This window comes from Stenella coeruleoalba (assembly GCF_951394435.1).
Source record: "Stenella coeruleoalba genome assembly, chromosome: 12".
Classification (NCBI taxonomy): Eukaryota; Metazoa; Chordata; class Mammalia; order Artiodactyla; family Delphinidae; genus Stenella; species Stenella coeruleoalba.
In genome coordinates this window covers 46,121,420-46,144,646 of record NC_137158.1, presented here as the reverse complement: position 1 = coordinate 46,144,646, position 23,227 = coordinate 46,121,420, and the positions used below count along the sequence as shown (strand labels likewise).

At 35.6% G+C, this 23,227-nt stretch overlaps 1 protein-coding gene across 11 annotated transcripts in view; it reads left to right on the top strand.

The window, feature by feature from the left end:
- The window catches only part of LOC307195523 (uncharacterized protein), a 641,668-nt gene that overhangs the window by 585,606 nt on the left and 32,835 nt on the right, over positions 1 to 23,227 (top strand). For all 11 annotated transcript variants that reach the window (XR_013830850.1, XR_013830851.1, XR_013830852.1 and 8 more), the window contains 2 exons: positions 3,431 to 3,518; positions 6,183 to 6,247. Coding sequence is in view for 7 of the 11 variants with exons in the window: in XM_079939656.1 (XP_079795782.1) it covers positions 3,431 to 3,518; positions 6,183 to 6,247 (153 nt within the window). In the remaining 4 variants the exon portion in view is untranslated. The remainder of the gene's footprint in view (positions 1 to 3,430; positions 3,519 to 6,182; positions 6,248 to 23,227) is intronic.

Below are 23,227 nucleotides of genomic sequence, written 5' to 3'. Positions count from 1 at the left end.
TTTGAAACCCAAAGGAACAGTTCTGGACGTGTTCTGTTTGATTTCCAAATAATCTGAGTCGGTTTTCCTCTAAGTCAGCTTTGAAGAGTTGACGCTACTCAAACAAAACTGGGTTACTTATGAATTGCCTTGGGTAAGGGACATGTTCAGTTTTATTATTTGCTGGGAACTGAAAAGACCAATTCATGGAAGTGGCCTACATACAGGAATTAATTTGCTTTAAGTAAAGAAAAATTCTTAATATGAAAGAAAAATATGTAAGTAAATATAAAATAAATCAAGCTGCGGTAATATAATGAAAACTATATTAGTTGCACACCTAAACTCTGTCTAATACTATATCCTAACTCCACCCCTAGAAGTGTAATTCAGAGCAAGTTAGGCTCGCTTTGCTTTTGTTCCTTCATTAGTAACAAAGGGACCATACCCTACCTACCTCATAATGTTGTGCTAGAATTTTTTTCAGGTGGTCCATAAAAAGTGCTGACAACAGCATATGTTGACCATTATTTTGTTGTTATACAGTTTACATTGATACAATACAAACACTATTGATTTCTAAATTTACTTTAGTTGTTATGTAGCAATTTTTATAATTGAGGTTTGGATAGTATGCAGAGAAATAGAAACATTTAACAAACATAAAGCATAATCACCAGTCATAACAGCTGACGACAGTTACTTCTAAATCATCTCAGACCCTCCAACTTTTGCAGAGGCAAAAAGCTGTTGTGTTTATTCTTTTATTCAATTAGTATTTATTATGTGCCTGACGTGTGTCAGGCATCCCACTTAGGCTGGGCATTTGTGGTAAATAAGCCACAGATCCTAGTGGCAATTCCAGTCACAGGTGTCTTTATTCTTTTGGACCACATCTTAAGGGCCTGTTCTTATAAGGTCATGAAAAAAAGAGAAAAATATTATACAAAGCTGAGATTTTAAAAATTGCTTATTTTGGCTGCTGCTGTAATAAACCTATTTAAAACAACAAAGGATTTTCTGCTGTCATTAGCCACTACACATGCCTTTCTTGTTAACCGTGCATCCCAAGCATGTAGAACACAGCAGATATTTGCTGTGTTCAGATATTTGCAGGTACTCAGCAAATATACAATGAAAGAAAGAATTATAAAACATTAAAATAGCTAGTGATGTTCTGGTAATATTTAACAACCAGTTCTCTGGGAAAAGGGCTGATTTGTATTTGCTGGCCAATTTCTGATTTTGTGGTATGAAATCCACAAAATGGCCAATATCAAGCTACCAATGTAATATCAATTGACTCAACATTTCTGAAAATTTAACAATCAGCTCTCACAAGTCTGTCTAAACCAGCTGCAGCTAAAATATATATGTGTTTACTCCTAGTCAAAACAGAGGCCATTATATATATATATATATACTGTCTCCATTTATCATTATAGAATGTTTTTTCAGATTATTAGACACTATTTAAACAGAAAGTCTCAATTTAAATTATCAAAATTGTTCTAAAAATTTAAGCTGAATCCCATATCAACCCTCTGAGGTATGTTCAACAGTTCTACCTATTTTACAAATGAAGAAACTGAGGGCATAGAATACTTAACTTGCTTTAGGTCTCAGAGCTAGTAAATGACAAAACTGGAATTCCAACCCTGGCGTCAATAATTTGGTTCCAAAGCCTGAATTCATAAGCATCATGTTATATTGCCTCTTGAATGATGAAAATGATAAAATACGTGTTTATGTTTCTTCTCAAAATTTTACTCAATAGGATTTGATGATTGATCAATTCCTTGTTCCTTTAGTCCCTCTCTTTGGTTACTTATTTGCTTGTTTCTTTGTTTGGATGAAAAATCTTAATAGGCAGGAGATAGATCCAGGAGGAAAAATAGAGATTGTCGAACCTCTGAAGATTCAGCTCTGGAATTGCTATAATTGTTATTTGTCTAGTGGAGAAACCACGTAAATATTTAACAGCCTAGTAAAATAGTACATATTGCTTCTATACACCAAAAATTCAACTATATTACAGGCCCAGTAATTCCTTAACTGTGCTTCCCTAGGAACCAGAAGCATCACACTAATTGGGAAGGTCTTTATTTCTGTCTCTCAATACCTATAGTAAAAAGAGGCTATAATAAATAACCATCAATAATTACTAAGAGCTGAATTTTAAATTTCAAAATGTACTTTTTCTGATGCATTTACTGTATTTTACCTTTAGCCTAAAGTGAATACTAAATTTTCCACATATTAAACCACCCCTCATTTTCTCTTTGGTACCAAATTTATTTATTTTTTGATCTGTGAACAGTTTGAGAGAATTTACTATCCATGTATTTATAGAATGTTCATCAAACAAGAGACCTTGGTACTTTGGGAAATACAGTAACTTGTGAAAAACCATATACATTAGACTTGTCAGTTGGGTTCCCCAGGGCCATCCTCTCTAACTCTAAAGCAGAATTCCTACTGTTAGTTAAATACTATTTCACTCCCTCAAATTAATCATCATAGAACCTTTTTTGCACATGAATAGCAGCCTTGTGCCATAAAAGTGCTTTTTTTTTTTTTTTAGGGAAGGAGAAGCTGTTTTATTTTTTGTTCTTTTTAACATCTTTATTGGAGTATATCTGCTTTACAATAGTGTGTTAGTTTCTGCTTTATAAGAAAGTGAATCAGCTATACATATGCATATATCCCCATATCTCCTCCCTCTTGCATCTCCCTCCCACCCTCCCTATCCCACCCCTCTAGGTGGTCACAAAGCACCTTAAAAAACTAAAAATAGAACTACCATATGACCCAGCAATCCCACTACTGGGCATATACCCTGAGAAAACCATAATTCAAAAAGTCCTTTATATAGGTTGTCAAAATTATTGAAATTTTGTAAATAAAAGATTTGTAGTATATTAGTTATTGTTATTACAGGGGCAACTAAACATTTAAAATGGAATCTTGGTGTTAGAGGCTTTCTCAAGATTTAAGTTGTAGTTAAAAACAAATCAAATTCCTTGTGCAATAGTACGACTAAATTCACCTCTTACAACCTTAGTGTCTGATTCTTCTTTGGAGAGGTGGGGTTGGGAAGGCAGCCACAGGCCAGTAATTTCCAGGTAAGGACAAAAGGCACCAAGAACTCAAATCCTGAAAGGGATGCCAAGGTTAAATAAAGTCTAGACACAAACCTTAGACAAATAAGCCAAAAGGATGAGTGAGAGAGGGGGAGCCCAAAGTGCGAGATTAGAAATACCAGAAAAGGCGGGAGAGAGAAACAAAGTAGCACAGCAGATGCCTGGGTATCTCTGACAGTCTTCTCTAAGGATGCATTAGTTTGTGGAAGAGGGTCCAAATGCAGCAGACACTATTCTCACCATGAATAGAGACTTGGAAAAGATAGAGAATGAGATGTGGCTGAATATCTCACTTGTTTGTCCCTTAGGAAATCAAGAGGAGAATACATGCTTCATTTTCGTGTTTCTCAACCCATTGCAGAAATCAAGGGATCAGAAGGAGAGAAAATTATACAGGTATGAGCTAGAGTGAAAAAGTCCATATCCCTTAGGCGGTCTTTTCAACACATTAAACCACAGTGAGTGAACATCACAGGCATGAGGGTGTGCCCCACAGGCACGTTACCCATGTATTACTTTTTCTTTGAATACCTAAATTCAGGTGCACACCATGTAATTTGACACAACTGTATTCTCTCTTGTATTTTTTATTGTTGTTTCAGATACTAACAATATGTGAAAATAACATTGTTTACTAATTGTTAGACACCTGGTAAATGCCTCCCCTTCTTCAATGTCTGATCCATCAGTTCCCTGTTCTGCTTTCCTATGGACACACTCACAGCCAGATGCCATAGTCCTGATTCCTATCTACTGGCTGACACCCCATTGCTGCCTTCCTGGGCCCTGTCCCTATGCCATTGCTACTGATTCAGTGTCTTCTCACCCAGATCTCTCTTTGGTGTTGATTTTCCTTCGCTATATATGCATTGTGTTGTTGGCTGTCACTGAATTTATTTAAAAGTACCATGTGAGGGACAGAGATTATACTATACCCAGATGAATCACTTAATTCTCGTATTCTTGAAACTTAATTGCACATAACTACTGTACTTGGCATTTTTATTTGGATGTGATTCTTTTTGAGCATTGGCTAAGGAAAAAAGAAGAGCTTGCTTTCCTATGAGATTTACATTTCTTCTCCAAGAGAAGAGGTGCTGAAATTATTTATAATATAGATGTTCTGCAATTTCACATCAATCCCTTGAGAATTACATTTCTCACAGGTCTGCTTTCTGCCTATAATTCTAAATATAGTTGACACAGAGTTTATATTTGTGCTGAAAAGGCTGATTTCAAAAGTTCACTTTCTTTCCTGGGAATATTGTGAAGAGTATTAGCAAAGTGCTTCTTTCCTCACCAATTCAGGTCATCAAAATGAGAGTGAACACTCAGTAGACAATATAAACCAAAACTCAAGTTTAGTAATTTACATTACTCTCATTATCTCATTTAATCCTAACAACAACACTTTGGTCAGGTAACCTTACTCCCATTTTATGATGATAAAATGGACTTGAAAAAATTACTTTGCTTACCCAGTGTCACTCAGCTGGTAAGTATCAAAGGTTAGACTCAAACACAGTTCTTTCTACAAGTGAATTATTTGCTCTTACACATTATGCTATAGTTGTCTAATATTGCTTTGGTGCTTTCTAAAGTTTTCTTTAATAATATGTTATTAATCAGAGGGGTTGCTGTTTAAAACCACTCCAGTTCAAGATCCAACATGGACATTGGTTTTACAATATCTCTAGAGAGAATTTATTAAAAAGCAGTAAATTAAGCATTTTTACACAGGCGGAATGGGTTTGCCAATAACTCTGGGGAAGCAGAATATTCTTAATCTTTATTTATTTTTTCAGTTACCTAAAATCAGTTGTATAAATCCTAAATGAAGTTATTGTTTTGAAATTTAATTAATTACATACTTATTCTTTTGCCTCTGATATATTTGGCAATTGTGCCTATCCCCCCCAAAAAAGGAAAGAAGAAATACAATAAAAGCATTGATTTCTGAAATATAATTTTAAATCTCTAATCCTAAAAAATAAGCTACTATAAAATGAAATGCTAGTTGTTATTAATAACATTATCCTAGTAAAAAAAAAAAAAAAAAGCCTGGGGCTTCCCTGGTGGCGCAGTGGTTGAGAGTCCGCCTGCCGATGCAGGGGACGCGGGTTCGTGCCCCGGTCCGGGAAGATCCCACATGCCGCGGAGCGGCTGGGCCCGTGAGCCATGGCCGCTGAGCCTCCGCATCCGGAGCCTGTGCTCCGCAACGGGAGAGGCCACGACAGTGAGAGGCCCGCGTACCGAAAAAAAAAAAAAAAAAAACCCTAGCTGCTAACTGATATAACACAGTGGCATGAAAGTATATTCATAGAGAGATTAATCTAAAAATAAACAAGAGTTTCTCAGGAGCAAAATGAGCATATGCCTTTATGTTCATAAAGTCTTCAGATTCAAATGTCTGATAAAATGAAAGACAGATTAAGAAAGGTGATTTTTCATTAGATAATGCATAGAAAGTACATGATATAATATCCTGATCACAGTTTTACAAAATTACTATTTTTTTTTTTTCCAAATATTAATGAGTAATGAAAATACCTTACCCCTGGCACTTTTAATCCCTCTTCTCTATTTTGGTCTGTCTGGTTTTGTCCCTTATCATTTATCACAATACAATGTACTACTTATTTTATTTATGTATCTCATTATTGTCTGTCTTGCCATTAGAATGATAGGAATTTATGATTAATTTATTACTACTAGATTCCTAGTGTCTAGAATGATGCCTGGTCCACAGTAGGTGGTCAATAAATTCTAATTGAGTAAATAAATTTGCTTAATTTATAAAGAACTTTGTTGGGAATAATAAAATCAGAGATTTAAAAAAAATTTATATCTGAAGACGTCAGAATAAAAGGGTATTGTTGTGTGGCTGTAATCTAGTAAAATATGGAGCATGAATATGTGGAGATTTATAAATAAAAACAAAGAACTTCAGTGATATAAAAGCACTTTGAGACCAATTTGTATGTAAAAACTAAGCATTTAGCTGTCAGACATTGTGAGCAGTTCACACAGATTTCCCCATGTGTCACACTCTTCCCTCAGGAACCACGGGGGCCATGCGGTATCAGCTGTTTTACTCAGCAGGTGTGATTCAACAGCTCTTTCCGGTAAGGCTTGTGCATCTGAGATATTTTCTTTTTTTTTAATTCAAGAGATCTAAATGTAATCTGGTAAAATATAGTGGTTCTGTTTACAAAATTCTAAATGCCAGAAGCCATCTATCATTCTAATCATCATCACTGTTTTCCTCCTCATAGCTTTTTCAGAGGAAAGGAGTTTTAAACATGGTAAATGTCGCCATGTCTCAGAACGAGAAAGGAGAAAGGAAATTTAGTTCTGATTTTCTCTTCTCTTGTTTTCTCTAATTTCTTATTAGATAATAGATTTCTTATTAGATCATAAATCTTTTATAAGCCTTTAAATGTATATGGAGGTTAAAAGTGTAGCTTTTGGAGGAAGAAAAAGCTTCACTTGAATTCCAGCTCTGCTGCTGTGGAAACATCTCTGGTGATTTGTCTGTTTGCCCCCTTCCCATCCTTCTCTGTGCTTCTTGAGGCTGAGTTCCAAGGGCTGCAGCTCTTGGGCTGCCAGTTGGGATTGGCCAATGGGAAGTATGAGATGGAGCCTTGCTCCCACCCAGCCTCAGGCATTCTGGCAGTGGTTATGTTCCTCTCACTCACAACTCCTGTTGGTGTGGGTTCTCTTATTCTCAGCTTCTAGTGCTCACAGGGTTCAGATAACACCGTTCTCTCCCCTTGCTCTTTTAAGTGTGGAATATACTGGCTTCCTGCTGTTGTGCCTGCCTGATGTTTAACCACCCCATATTAGTTCCCCTAACCCTGCCCACCACTCTGGATAGAGTCCCTTCTGTAGGGACACACCAACTGAAACATCAGTTTCTTTATGTGTAAATTGGAGGCAATGTCTACCTTTTGGCTTGTTGGGGTGATAAAATGATATCACATATTTAAATTATCTAACACAATGCCTGGCATAAATTGAACTATCTTGGTGGTAACTGCGATGGCAGGGCTAGTAATAATAATGGTTTTTATTATCTAGCCAGAACAGCAATGATTTTAGCAGTTTTTGTGTTTATTGCATACATTTCTCAAGGGGCAGAACACAGATGAGCATGATAAGATTTCAAAAGAAAAAAAATATAACTTTTGTAACTGTTTTTATAATATCAGTGTCTGTGACAGAAACAACAAACAAACACATCTTGGCTCCTAAGGAAGGTAATCCTACAGCCGTATGTCCCTGTTGCTGCAAAAGCAGTTATGATGAGTTCAGTGATTGCGTCGGGGTTTGTTGTGGCTAACCGCCAGCCAAATCTTTTCTTCTGAAACTCCATGCACGTATTCCTTGTATCCTAAAACTGAAGTATTGTGTAGGCCACTGACTATTTCCAGAAACTCAAATTGATGCCATCTATTTGAATGGAACAGATGGAAACATCTGTTTCAAATGTTACTCTGGTTATTGTTATAGCCCAGATCCTCAGCATAGAAGACACTGAGATCACTACCCTTTAACTCAAGAATCCTACTTTGAAGCTAGGGCAGTACACACCATGATACACACCAGCTGTATCATAGTGATATTTTCTTCTGTGCTTCAATTTTCATAATTTGAATTAGGACATTGACAGATTTCCATCAGAATCACTATTAAAATGGTGCTCTATAATTCAGAGCAGTTAGAAAACTCTTGGGTCTGTGGACTTGAGTAGTGAGATAAATTGTTGAGAAAGACAATTACTGACTTAATGGTATCATTTTACAAACCAATAAATTAAAATTTGAAAAATTTTTTTTTTTTTTGCGGTACCGGGCCTCTCACTGTTGTGGCCTCTCCCGTTGTGGAGCACAGGCTCCGGACGCGCAGGCTCAGCAGCCATGGCTCACGGGCCCAGCCGCTCCGCGGCATGTGGGATCTTCCCAGACCGGGGCACGAACCCGTGTCCCCTGCATCGGCAGGTGGACTCTCAACCACTGCGCCACCAGGGAAGCCCGAAAACATTTTTATGAATAGAAAATAATCTTTCAGTATTGTGTCATGAACTTGAACTAGGATGAGTTAAATGGGAGTGGTGTACTAGTAAGAATTGATGTATTGGAAAAGATACAATTACAGATACAACGTTAATCCAATAGCTAAGTGGATTATCAAGAAAACAAATGAAATGTTTAGATAAGTATATTGGCATGTAGAAATAGAGGTGATTATCATTTCAATCCAGTGTCTTAACGTATAAAGATCGTGGTTCATTTTTACAGAAAAAGCTACTTGAAAGAAGTAGATTCTAAAATTAGTTTTAAAACTCTTCCCTCAACTGATGAAGGAAAGGCAGGATATAATGTAAGAGATTTGCTTTTCCATGTAAACAATCATTTATGGCCACACGAGACAAGAATTTTGCCATAATATTTATAAATTTGTCAAAGCTTTTGCCATGAAAAGAGGAGAAGAAAAACTGGCATATTAACTCAATTTAAAAGCCACATATCTTCAGCAGCGATATTCATTGAGTAAATTTGCATTTTGTCATCATGTGGCTCATTTTGCTTTTGTTTGCTTGTTTTTGTTTTCCCTAAGGAAATATGCACAGAGCACAGTTTGGACTTGTTTTTCTCCCCCTCTTCCAGAAAAGCATGTTAGGTGGATAAGGACAAGATGGGAGGAGCAAGATTAAATACATGATTGTCGTGTTTATAGTCATCCATCACTTGGGGAGTAACATGCTTTTCTTTTTTCATCAAGTCAAAAAGCAAGGAAATTTAAAATAAAATTAACATAATTTTGTCGATGTGTCAAAGTGAGCTTTTCATATCTGTCTAAAATGTAAATGTCAGTCAAAAAAACAGTTGGATATCATTTTGGTGAATATTTTTCTTTAGTCTCACCAGAAACAAGTTTAACTATCCCCAACTTTTAAAAAAAAATTATATATAAGACCTAATTATGCAGAAAAAGATGAAATCATATTGGGTGCCCAATATATAGTATTACTTTTTCTGCTCTGGTATTCTAAAGTAAAGTTGTGTTGAAGGAAAAGTTCTTAAAGAAATCTGATTCCAAGTCCTCTTAAAACAGTTATAATTAAATTCACAACTATCAGAACTAGCCTTGTTTGATAAGAATTGCAGCTAAAATGTTTCCCTTGCTTTCACTTTCAACTTACTTGCTGCATCTATAAAAGAAGAACAGTGGAAATGTTCTGTTTCCAAAAATAAATAAAGTTCAACTAGTACTTTACTTATTGGTTGTTAAACGGTTGTTTGACTTGAAAAATGTTCAAAATCTATATATGTATGCATTTTATCTCTCACAGAGGTAAGTCAGAGTTAGGAAGACTGTGAGCATGCTAATTTCTTTTGCAGGGTGGTGCAAATTAATTTGTCCATAAAAAATGTTTTAAATGTTTTTCAATGCATTTACTTCTACAGTAAATTCGTTAAGTAGTATCAAATACATATTCACTAGTAATAATTTATTTTTTCAGAATACAAAATTTCAAAGATTTTTTTCTTGGTTCTGTAGAATTTGCAAGAGCAGGTGACACAGAAACAAGAAAATGTTAACCCTGAAGAACTATGTTATAAAGCTATGTGATTTAGCTACTTCCACAATTTTCTAAAATAAAATCTAAAAATTTTATGAGAATACTTTAGTTATTTTAATAAGTTGTAAGTCATTACAAGAATCTTCTAATCTTATTGACACATATTGACACTCTAGTTGTTTCATTAATTTGAACTTGAAATTGTAAGTATGTTCATAAAAGCCTCAATTTTTTTTACAAACAAATATCATCAAAAAGCAATATTTTACAACATCCACTAGGTTGGAGCATGGTATTTTGCTCAATATGGAAAAAATATGGTTCTTACATTTTTGAAGATTAGCAAAATCTCTCTTCTTACAAATGTGGCATCTGAAAACCTCCAACAGGGGAAAATGTCAAAAAAATTCATTTTTCTAATCTATTACAATACTGTTTGCTTCTTGGATGAAGCCAGGTGGTAGGAGATGGGATTGGATAGGTGATTTTGATTAAATATTCTTATATAGGTTTTGAAATTTAAATTATGTGAGTATATTATTGACTCAAAAAGTCAAATTAAAATTTTAGAAAAATGAAAGCATTGTCTCTATTTCAGTTGTTAGTTATTTGTTTTCATAGTTTCACATAGTTTGTGAAGAAGCTACTATACTACCACTTCAAATTAATAGAAATAATAAAATGTTAGCTGGAAGGTTCTAGGAACATTTATCTGTATGTGGGCATAGAGAACTACATAATGCTTAGTGCCATGTCAGTTGGATAAAAGATGACTGTTTTTCCTTCTCCCTAAGGAGGAAAAATGTTAACACAAATCACAAATGCTTAGACCCAGTCAGTGCTTTTGGAAGGAAATACACTATCTTTAAGTTCAAATGATAGTAAAGTCTGAGTCCCTTTATTGTTAATTCCAGATTTATTTCTTTACATTAACCAAGCCCATTAACAACCCTTCTGTTTGTATGTTTTGGGTCCTCTACTGTTTGAACTCAGAACGCAACATCATTTGAATGTTAGAAAACCCTCCCCTTAACGTACAGTGATGCCAGATCAAGACAACTGACAAACATTAGCAAGGTATCTGAATTTGAGATTAACATCAGAGAATGATAGAATGATGGGTACTAATATAATGCTTTTTCCAAGAAACACAAAATACCTTACTTTTAAAATTTAGTCTTTATTCAGATACAGGTATTTGGCAGAAAGTTTCTCAAAAGTTATTGATGTAGACTATAATTTCAAGGAAAATAACTGGCAAAATTTGTTGTCAGTGATGAATTGTAAGTCAAGTGAAAATTAGGATTTTGGAAATTGTACCCACTATTGTGATCCCAATGATTTCTCAAGTCTTAAAGCCTTTCCTTATGAGATAACTATAGGTGGTGATATTAACTAACACATGTAATTAATATTGTATAATGAGATGTGCCAAAACTTGGAAGATTTGCATAAATAAGTGAACCAATATTTTTCCAAATGACCAATGGATAATGTTGCACTATCATGAATGGATAAAACATCCTTTCAGAGTACAAGCTAGATCAGTGGATGTTAGTGTAAAAAGCTTATTGACAGGGTTTCCGTTTCCACATTACTTGTCAAGTTTTGGTGTAATATCAAGGAATAATATCCACAATTATCTGAAAAATCTATTAAAATTCTCATCCCTTTTCCAACTACATATGTGTGTGAGACTGGATTGCCTTTGCATATGACAGCAACACAATATCTGACTACAAAAGCTGATATGAGTCTCAGGTGCTCTTCCGTTAATCCAGACATTAAAGAGTACTTGAAAAAATGTAAATAATACCTTTCTCATTTCCATTTTGGAAAATATTTTTATAAAATAATCTATTTATATTAACATATAATAGGCTTATTTTAAATTTTAAATGAATTAATGAAATTAATTTTTTTTGTTTTACTCTCTAATGTGCTAAATATCAATATATGTAACCTGCATAACCAAAACTCTTTGGAGTCCTCAGCACACTTTAAGCATCTAAAGAGGTCCTGAGAACAAAATTGAGAACTGCTATTCTACAAAATCCTCAACTGAATACAGTGACAAGATTAATCACACAATTTATTTGAGAATATCTATTAAATTGAGATTATCCTAATAACAAATCAATCACTGAACATAGACTGACAATGGGCAGAACATCCCTAAACATCAGTCTGCTTAAATTAAATGAAATTATATATTGCTAATCCCTTTGAAAAGCTAAATAGATAGAAGTTAAATAGATAATACAAGTTAATTAAAAATAACTACCTTTCCAGATATCCTGAATAATTTAACACCCTTTGGTGGTATTATTTACAGTGTTACATTTCTAAGCTTTGTTGTTGTTTTTTCTTGAGTGTTAGATGAAAAAGAAATAGCTAATTTGCATGTTTGCATATATTTGCATATCACCTTTAAAACTTTACTCCTCGGTATGTAAACTAAAAGAAAAAGAATGAATTAGCACAATTTACAGTGATTATATTCACGGCCCATATTCTGCATAAAACACTTAAACTTTTTAATGTTTAATGTAATACAATTTGAAATTGAGAATAGTAGACATGGATACAGATCTACAGTGTAAAACATGTATAAAGAACTCAATATAAGATGCAGATGACCTTGCCCAGGAGGAGGATGGGGTAGCAGGTAAATAAAAGGAATGTAGGAGACAAGACATTCTTTATCTGCCCTAGCTCTGCTGTTAGACAATGTATATTGTAAACATTGATAACCCTAACCTACATATAGATATATATGTCTGCATATTTTCTATATTATACATCAATATTCTATATATTTTATATTAATATTGTATAGTTAACAAACACTTCAAGAGTTCTCAGGGTGGCCTTGACATCTTTGGCAGGTTGCCATCTCTAAAATGCAGTTTAGGTCTCACAATTATTTAAAGCTAGAGTATATTTTGCACTTATCATTTTATTAAAAATAATGGAAACCTGAAAAACTGTTTTTATTAGTGGAAATACAATCGAGACAAAGGCTCAAATCATTGCTCATGCCAAAATCAATGGATAGCCTCAGTAAAGTATTCCATAGATTTAAGCTTAATGCAAGTGTGAAGAAAGAAGGAAAATGGAATGTGTTCAACATACTATGATACATAAACATAAACACACACATAATATATATAATATACAAAAGTAGTATAGGATACTGTGTTTAACAGATGACATGACAGGATGCATTAATAATCAGCCAGGGGATCTATGGAGATATTTGTAAGGACATAGCTTGGCTATAGATTCATTTTAAGGAAAAGATACTCTTGAAATATTTTTTTGGAGGGAGACAAAGTTTGTAAGAACATTTTAAACATGTCTTACTTTCTTCCCTAGTCCATTCTCAAGATATCAGCCAGCGATTCTTCAAACTGCAAAATGAATCAAAATGGACTTTTCAAATATTGCATTTGCACTCAGGATAAAATTCAAAACCTTTATTGCAGTATATGAGGTCAACAACTTGTTTCTTTCCAAGCACTCTGGGCTCGCCCAGAATCCCTCTCCCTTCCCTCACTACAGATGACCAGTGGGATTTGCCCAGTTCTTTGAATAGGGCATGCCTTTTCCTGTCTCAAAGCATATACCCAAGCCCAGTGCTTCTGTTGGAACCTCTCTCCTTCTCTCTTTAATTTTTACTGATTGATAAATGTTTCCAATTGCCATTCTCCCCCACCAGTACAGCCCTGCTCCAACCTAAATTATTTCCTTTTACCTGATGGTTTCCTAAAAACCTGTGATTTTCTTTCATAATTATTATCACACTATATAAGTTTATACAGTATTGTGAAAGTTTAGTTTGATATCTTTCTCCACTTTGGAGAACGTTTAAATTTTATTCACTGTTGTGTCCTCAGAATATAGAATCTTTCACATAGATAACAGTAATGTGTTGAGTGAATACAAAAATGAAAGTCAATATTACAATCTATGCTTAATTTCTTGCTCAATAACCTGAAGGATGCCCAACTCAGTGCCCTGCAGTTACCATCATTCTTTCTTTTTTCATATGTTGTGTTTGTTCTAACTATATTTATTGAAATATAATCTTTTGTCTTTTAAATTTAATAATAAAAATGCTGCCTTGGGCTTCCCTGGTGGCGCAGTGGTTGAGAGTCCGCCTGCCGATGCAGGGGACACGGGTTCGTGCCCCGGTCCGGGAGGATCCCACATGCCGCGGAGCGGCTGGGCCCGTGAGCCATAGCTGCTGAGCCTGCGCGTCCAGAGCCTGTGCTCCGCAACGGGAGAGGCCACAACAGTGAGAGGCCCGCGTAACGCAAAAACAAACAAAACAAAACAAAAAATGCTGCCTTGCATTTTGAATGCCTGTCCTTTTTTTAAAAAAAAGCTTTATTTAGATGTAATTATCATATCATAAAATTAACCATTTTAAGTCTATAATTCCAGGTTTTTAGTATAGTTAGAGTTCAACTATCACCCTAATCTAATTTTGGAACATTTTTACCACTTCAGAAGGAAACCCAGCAATCATTAGCAGCCCCTGACAATGCTCCCTCCAATCATAGGCAAACCACAAAGCCACTTTCTGTCTCTCTGTATTTCTTCTGGAAATTTCATATGAATGGAATCATACAATATGTGATCTTTTGGGACTGGCTTCTGTTTTTGTGTTTAATTCATTTTCTTAGTCACTGATTTTTATTTACTTTTACAAAGATACCAATCTGTGATTGATTGGGAGTTTAAAAAGAGGGTCTTTATCCACAGGTAGGTTGAGAAGCACTATTTTGACAAATATGTATACATTGTGCATGTAATTGCTGGACAAATGACCACTTAGATCATTAGACGTCTTAAATATGTTCATATATATGATTAAAAGCAACCAAAACACTCTTGTACATTTGACTTTCAAAAAAGCCTTCAGAAACCCATGATAGGTGACAGCAAGATACGACTCCTACGTGGGTACTGTCTGGGTGCGAGAGTTGTAACGCAGGCAGCCTCTCTGAGATCTCCTCGACCAAAGCTCTAAGCACTAAAATGTTTATCACAGATGCCGTCAGGTCATCCTAATTAAGCAGCATGTGTGTGTGTGTGTGTGTGTGTGTGTGGAATTTGTAAAAAAGATTTCTTCTACCTGTGATAGTTTACTTTTCTCAGATATGTACATGTACTTGCATTTGTATATAATTTTTCAAACTTTATTTTCCAAAATATTTGAAGGCAAATCTTCATGCAGCAGAGGTTAGACTCAAAGGCTATGGTAGTGACTGCATAGAAGGTATGTCTGAGTAAAGCATGCATAGTGATGACATTCTCCAGAAAATCAAGAAAGATTTGCTAGCAGAGTAGAGGCTTATCTGTGATTAATGTATATCAAAAAAAAAAAAAAAACATCTAAACACAAAGAGAAAGGGATAGACGTGGTCATTTCATAGAATCCAAAAGTTGGTAGGTTATTTAGGATTATTCTTGTTTGAAGTGTTACTTATTTAACTGACAAAATAAAGGCAAGGGAAACGTTAGCTCAGTATTCTGTATTCTACATCTAATTAAAATTGTGCTTACTGTCTGCCACTGACTATTCTATTTTAAATATGCTAAACTTTTAGTTCTTACAACAGTCCCATTTCTGTCATTCCAATTAAAAATTGTGTCACATGTACTAAGTGGTAGAATGGGCTTCAGAACACACAGACACACAGACACAGACACACACACACACACACACACACATGCACGCACGCAGGGGTTTATATATTATTCACTGAATTCACTAGCAAAGAAGAAAAAATGTCACAACCCAATCTCTTATGCTTGGTTCCAGGGTAAAATATTCTCAGAATGTGAGATGATTTTTTTCTCCTCTACACAAGCAATGTAAACACAAATAGTACTTGTAGGGTATCTTCCAAAAGGTTTTGTTAAAACAATGGATTGTGAGATGAGTCCATCCGAAAAATTGTTTCAACTATAACTAAAATGCCTCTAGTGGATAAACTGTATAACCAAACTAAAATTAAACATCTTTTTATTTGAAGATTCTCATCACGACGAAAATTCAAATTGATCATTTCTTTTATTTATTTATTTATTTTTGGCTTTGTTGGGTCTTCGTTGCGGGCTTTTCCCTAGTAGCAGCCAGCGGGAGCTCTCTTCATTGCAGTGCATGGGCTTCTCATTGTGGAGGCTTCTCTTGTTGCAGAGCACGGGCTCTAGGCACGCGGGCTTCAGTAGTTGTGGCGCACAGGCTTAGTTGCTCCGCGGCACGTGGGATCTTCCCGGACCAAGACTTGAACCCATGTCCCCTGCATTGGCAGGCGGATTGTTAACCACTGCGCCACCAGGGAAGCCCTCTAATTGATCATTTCTGAAATTGAGATAAGTATGTAATTTGGAGTCTCAAAGAACAAATATTACAAGAGCCTCCCCAAAATTGTTCTTTGGATTATATTATTTCTATACTACAAGCCAGGCCTATTAAACTGATGTTGACTCTTTTTAAATTAAAAACAAAACAAAATCCTAGAAAGAATACTTGTCAAAGTAAAAATTTTTGTTTTCCTCTATGAAAATCTTCCTTCAATTGTCTCTGCATTTCAGATGTGAAATTCCATCTTCTCTGGGCCCCTAAACAACTTAAATGCCCTACTAATACCTTCATATCCTTGCTTCATAGGTATCAATCAATACTATCAAAGGAAAAAATAAGAGGAAATGTTCGAATTGATAAATGTGTTCAACTCACAAGAGAGAGGAACACTGAACTTTCCTATGAGAAAAACTGTCCTTTCCATGAGCTTTAAAAGCATGAATCTCCTGGGCACATGAAGAAATTGGTAAAAACAGCAGCATCAGCTACTTCTACTGATAACTTGCTTTGATCGTGCTACGTAACTATCCCTTGTCTCAGGCTGAACTTTACATAAATAGTTAAGTATAAATTACTAGGACATGAGATTTTCTTTTCTATCAGTTGGGGATATTTTAGTTATTATCAAAGAATAGCCTGAATAAATAGTCACATTGTTGTTTAGTTTAATAATTATATATTTTAATTATTTTTCAAGATTTTGCAGTCCTTGATGATGCACGTTTCTAAAGTTTACAAGAACATTACAGTACTTGAAATGGTAGGTTCTTTTAGAACAAGCATAATACATTAATTACATATCTCTAAAAGGGATACACAAAGATGATGAATAGATTCATAGCAATTAAGGCCAATTTATTTCCACCAAATAGATAATTTCAGGTCTATTACTAGTTTTCTAATTCTTTAAAAATCTTAAAACACTGTTAACTTTGATCAAATTATTTTTTAGCAACTACTAAGATAATCAATGTTCATGTTTCCCCCTTTTCATGATTAATGTAGCTAAATATGGCTTTGGATTTCTTACAGTGAGGTATTTTTGTATTCCTAGAATGAATGCTGTTCAGTCATGGCCACTGGTCTTTGAAAATATTTCTGAATTTTAATTGCTAACATTTTATTCGGGAATTTTTTTCCTAGTTTCCAAAATATTGGTGTTTTGTGTGTGTGTGTGTGTGTGCGTGTGTGCATAACCTGCATGGTAAGTTAATAAGACTTCAAAGTATCAGTTCTATTTTTAAAAAAATTTTATTGGATTATAGTTGACTTAAAATGTTGTGTTAGTTTCAGGTGTACAGGAAAGTGATTCAGTTATACATATATTCATTCTTTTTTCAGATTCTTTTCTCATATGGGTTATTATAGAATACCGAGTAGAGTTCCCTGTGCTATACAGTAGGTCCTTGTTGGTTATCTATCTTATATATAGTAGTATGTGTATGTTCATCCCAAGGTCCTGATTTATCCCCCCACCCACGTTTCCCCTTTGGTAACCATAAGTTTATTTTCTGTATCTGTAAGTCTGTTTCTGTTTTGTAAATAAGTTCATTCGTATCATTTTTTAAAATTTGATTTCACATATGAGAGATATCATATGATATTTGTCTTTCTCTAACTTACTTCACTGAGCATCATAATCTCTAGGTCCATCCATGTTGCTGCAAATGGCATTACTTCTTTCTTTTTTACTGCTGAGTAATAGTCCATTGTATATATATACCACATCTTTCTCCATTCCTCTGTCAATGGACATTTAGGTTGCTTCCATGTCTTGGCTACTACAAATAGTGCTGCAATGAACACTGGACTGCATTTATCTTTTCAGATTATGGTTTTCTCTGGATATATGCCCAGGAATGGGATTGCTGGATCATGTTGTAGTTCTATTTTTAGTTTTTTAAGGAACCTCTATGCTGTTTTCCATAATGGTTGTACCAATTTACATTCCTACCAACAGTGTTGGAGGGTTCCCTTTTCTCCACACCCTCTCCATCATTTACTGTTTGTGGACTAGTTCTATTTTTTATGACATGTAATTAATTTCTGCTTTAATTTGTTCTATTTAATATTATTTTCCTAATTTTATTTATTTATATTACAGTTTCCTGAGTTAAATCTTTTATTATTTATTTTTTTGTTATTATAACAATTTTTTAAAGTTTTTAAGTTATGAATTTTTCTCTGACTATAGATTTGTCCTTATTCTAAAAATTTATTGATCTATGCTCGTTGAACAACAAATTTGTCTTTTTATTCAGTTCTTTTAAATTATACTGATTAATGTTCTTGAAAAATAATTGATTAAATGGTCTTTATTAGTTTTTGTCATTCATTCTTCATTTATATGTTACACCTCTCTCATTAGAGCTATTACCAAATTTAAACCTAATTTGGGGAAGTACAGTGTCAATGTTAAACTTAAGAGTTCTAATATCAATTCTACTTTTGAAAAAAAACATAGTAATTATTACATTACTCCAAAAATTGGTTTGGGGAGCAGTAAAAGTGACTTTGTTTCCTATTTACAAAATACAACTTTAAAAGGTAATTTTTTTATTTACAAAATATAATTTTACAAAAATCACTTCAAAATGAATTAAAGACTTGAGATCTGAAAACATAATAGTCCTAGAAGTAAACATACCCTCTTTGATATCAGTCTTAGTAATGATTTTTTGGACTTGACACCAAAATCAAGGTAACCAAAGCAAAAATAAACAAGTGAAATAAAATCAAACTAAAAAGTTTCTACACAGTAAAGGAAACCAGAAACACCTATTTTTTTCTGGCAGGGGGGCTCCCTTTTGCTTGGAGTATCATCTTCCATCCCTTCACTTTAGCCTATGTTTGTCTTTAGAGCTGAGTTGAATCTCCTGGATGCAGCACATAGTTTGGTCTTATTATTATTATTATTATTTTTTGCGGTACGCGGGCCTCTCACTGTTGTGGCCTCTCCCGTTGCGGAGCACAGGCTCCAGACGCGCAGGCTCAGCGGCCATGGCTCACAGGCCCAGCCGCTCCACAGCGTGTGGGATCTTCCCGGACCGCGGGCACGAACCCCTGTCCCCTGCATCGGCAGGCGGACTCTCAACCACTGCGCCACCAGGGAAGCCTCTGGTCTTATTTTTTAACCCATCTAGCAACTCTGTGATTTTTGATTGGTAAAGTCAATCCATTTAATTTTCAGTGATTAATAATAAATGAGGACTTAGTACTGACATTTAATCTTTTGTTTTCCGGTTGCTCTTTATTTTCATTGTTTCTTTTTCCTTGTGGTTGTCTGCCATTTTAGTGTGGTGGTTTTCTATGATGTTTTTATCAGTTTCCTCTTTTTTGATGTTTTGTGTCTCTGCTCTAAATGCATGTTTTGTGGTTACCGTGAGGTTTGTATATAATATCTCATAGATAAAATAGTATTTTTTCTGCTGATAGCATCATCTTATCTTCATTTGTCTATATGGGCTCTGTCCTTTTCCTCTTCCCCTTCTATGTTTTTGTAGTCTCAAATTATTCCTTTTAATGTTGTGAGTTCATTACCAAATTGAAGTAGCTATAGTGATTTTTACTACCTTTTTCCCTTTAAGCTTTATGCCATAATTAAGTGCTTAACAACCTATTCTGATGTAGAGTTGCAATTTTCTGATTCTGCCCGGTGTATTTATTACCTTCATCAAAGCTTTGTGTACTTTTGCCTTTTTGTTTCAGGTAGAAGAGCTCCTTTCAACATTTCTTTGTAAGGAAGTTTTAGTGATAATGAACTCTCTCACTTCTGTTTGTCTGGAAAAGCCTTTTTTTTTTTTCTCCTTCATATCTGAAAGATAACTTTTCTGATAGACTATTATGGGCTGACAGTATTTATCTTTCAGTATTTTGAGTATGTTACATTACTCTGTCCTGGCCTGTAGAGTGTCTGCTGAGAAATCTTCTGACAGCCTGATGGGGATTACTGTCTTTTTTTCCCCTGGCTGCCTTTAAAATTCTTTATTTTTCATGAACTTCTGACTGTTTTAAGCTAATGTGTCTTGGAGAAGGTCTTTTTGCACTGAGGTTATTAGGTGTTCTCTAAGCTTCATGAACTTGTATATCCAGTTTATTCCCCAGGTTTAGGAAGCCCTCAGCTATTATTTCTTTATAACTCTTTGCTCCTTTCTCCCTTTCTTCTCCTTCTGGGATACCCATTATTATTATGTTACCCTTCCTAATAGAGTCATGTAGTTCTTGCAGATTTATTTTTTTCACATCTTAATTTTCTGTTCCCTTCTACCTGTATCACTTCTAGATTTCTGTCTTCAAGCTCATAATTCTCTCTTGCATATATTCTGCTATTTCTACTGCTTTCTTATGCATTCATCTCATTTATTGCGTTTTTCAGCTCGAGAATTCTATCTGGTTCTTTTTTAGAGTTTTGATTTCTTTTGTAAAATATTCCTTATGTTCCTTAATTTTATTCCTGAGCTCATTGAACTGCCTTTCTGAGTTTTCTTGTAGCTTATTGACTTTCTTCATGACAGATATTTTGAATTCTCTATCAGATCGCAATATTCTGTGACTTTATAAGTTTGGTTTCCTGAGAATTGTCATTTCCTTTTTGTAGTACTGTGTTACCGTGGTTTTTCATGGTGCTTGATGTGTTGTTCTTCTCCTCGTGCATTTAATGTAAGGAACACCTTCCTTATTTAGATAAAGCTTTTTTTTTTTAATTTTTTAACTTCGATTCTAACCATTCAACAGGTTGGTAATTAGAAACCTTTCTTTTGCTTTTCAGTAGGTGGCGCTACAGCACAAATTTTTGGTTCCACTTACCTGCGCTGCCTCTGGCTATATTTGAGAATCTACACTTTTCACCTTCCACTGCCACTGCCAGATGTGTCGCTAGTTCTCTCCTTGTCTTTGAATGTGCCTCTGGGGTTGCTGGTGCCTTGCTGCTGCTGGTGCTGCTATAGCTGGCATCACCACTGGGAGTGCAGGGATGGCAGGTGCCTCCGCCACGTCCAGGGTTGTGGGCACCTATTCCTTTCTGGGGTCGTAAGGTTTCCGAAGGCCACCAAAGCAGGCAGGCGCCAGAGTCATATGTGCAGCTGCAGCTGGAGAGACAAGGTTGTGGCCCCACCAGTGGTGTTGCCCAATTCCCTATAGGCACCGCTGTGGCCAGGAGGCCAGAGCAGTGTGCTGTTACTGGGTTTTCTGGGGCTGTAGGCTTACCACCTGGGCTGGGGCACTGGGATCACTGGCATTGCCTCCACCGTTTCACATGCTCTGTGTGTTCCAGTCTACCACCTCAATGTACAGATGTGCAGAACTCTCTGGTGTCCTGGTGTGTTGAGAAAGAGAAACCGTTCCTGACTGCAGAAATTAACTTGGTTTGTAAATACTTTTTTTTTTTAACATCTTTATTGGGGTATAATTGCTTTACAATGGTGTGTTAGTTTCTGCTCCACAACAAAGTGAATTAGTCATACATAACCATATGTTCCCATATGTCTTCCCTCTTGCATCTCCCTCCCTCCCACCCTCCCTATCCCACCCCTCCAGGCTGCCACAAAGCACCGAGCCAATATCCCTGTGCCATGCGGCTGCTTCCCACTAGCTATCTACCTTACTACATTTGTTAGTGTGTATATGCCCATGACTCTCTCTCGCCCTGTCACAGCTCACCCTTCCCCCTCCCCATAACCTCAAGTCCATTCTCTAGGAGGTCTGCGTCTTTATTCCTGCCTTACCCCTAGGTTCTTCATGACATTTTTTTCCCTTAAATTCCATATATATGTGTTAGCATACGGTATTTGTCTTTTTCTTTCTGACTTACTTCACTCTGTATGACAGACTCTAGGTCTATCCACCTCATTACAAATAGCTCAATTTCGTTTCTTTTTATGGCTGAGTAATATTCCATTGTATATATGTGCCACATCTTCTTTATCCATTCATCCGATGATGGGCACTTAGGTTGTTTCCATCTCCGGGCTATTGTAAATAGAGCTGCAATGAACATTTTGGTACATAATTCTTTTTGAATTTTGGTTTTCTCAGGGTATATGCCCAGTAGTGGGATTGCTGGGTCATATGGTAGTTCTATTTGTAGTTTTTTAAGGAACCTCCATACTGTTCTCCATAGTGGCTGAACCAATTCACATTCCCACCAGCAGTGCAAGAGTGTTCCCTTTTCTCCACACCCTCTCCAGCATTTATTGTTTCTAGATTTTTTGATGATGGCCATTCTGACTGGTGTGAGATGATATCTCATTGTAGTTTTGATTTGCATTTCTCTAATGATTAATGATGTTGAGCATTCTTTCATGTGTTTGTTGGCAGTCTGTATATCTTCTTTGGAGAAATGTCTATTTAGGTCTTCTGCCCATTTTTGGATTGGGTTGTTTGTTTTTTTGCTATTGAGCTGCATGAGCTGCTTATAAATTTTGGAGATTAATCCTTTGTCGGTTGCTTCATTTGCAAATATTTTCTCCCTTTCTGAGGGTTGTCTTTTGGTCTTGTTTATGGTTTCCTTTGCTGTGCAAAAGCTTTGAAGTTTCATTAGGTCCCATTTGTTTATTTCTTATTTTTTTTTTTAACATCTTTATTGGAGTATAATTGCTTTACAATGGTATGTTAGTTTCAGCTTCACAACAAAATGAATCAGTTATATATACACATATGTTCCCATATCTCTTCCCGCTTGCGTCTCCCTCCCTCCCACCCTCCCTATCCCACCCCTCCAGGCGGTCACAAAGCACCGAGCTGATCTCCCTGTGCTATGCGGCTGCTTCCCACTAGCTATCTACCTTACGTTTAGTAGTGTATATATGTCCATGCCTCTTTATCGCTTTGTCACCGTTTACCCTTCCCCCTCCCCATAGCCTCAAGTCCATTCTCTAGTAAGTCTGTGTCTTTATTCCTGTTTCACCCCTAGGTTTTTCATGACATTTTTTTTTTCTTAAATTCCATATATATGTGTTAGCATACGGTATTTGTCTCTCTCTTTCTGACTTACTTCACTCTGTATGACAGACTCTACGTCTATCCACCTCATTACAAATAGCTCAATTTCATCTCTTTTTATGGCTGAGTAATATTCCATTGTATATATGTGCCACATCTTCTTTATCCATTCATCCGATGATGGACACTTAGGTTGTTTCC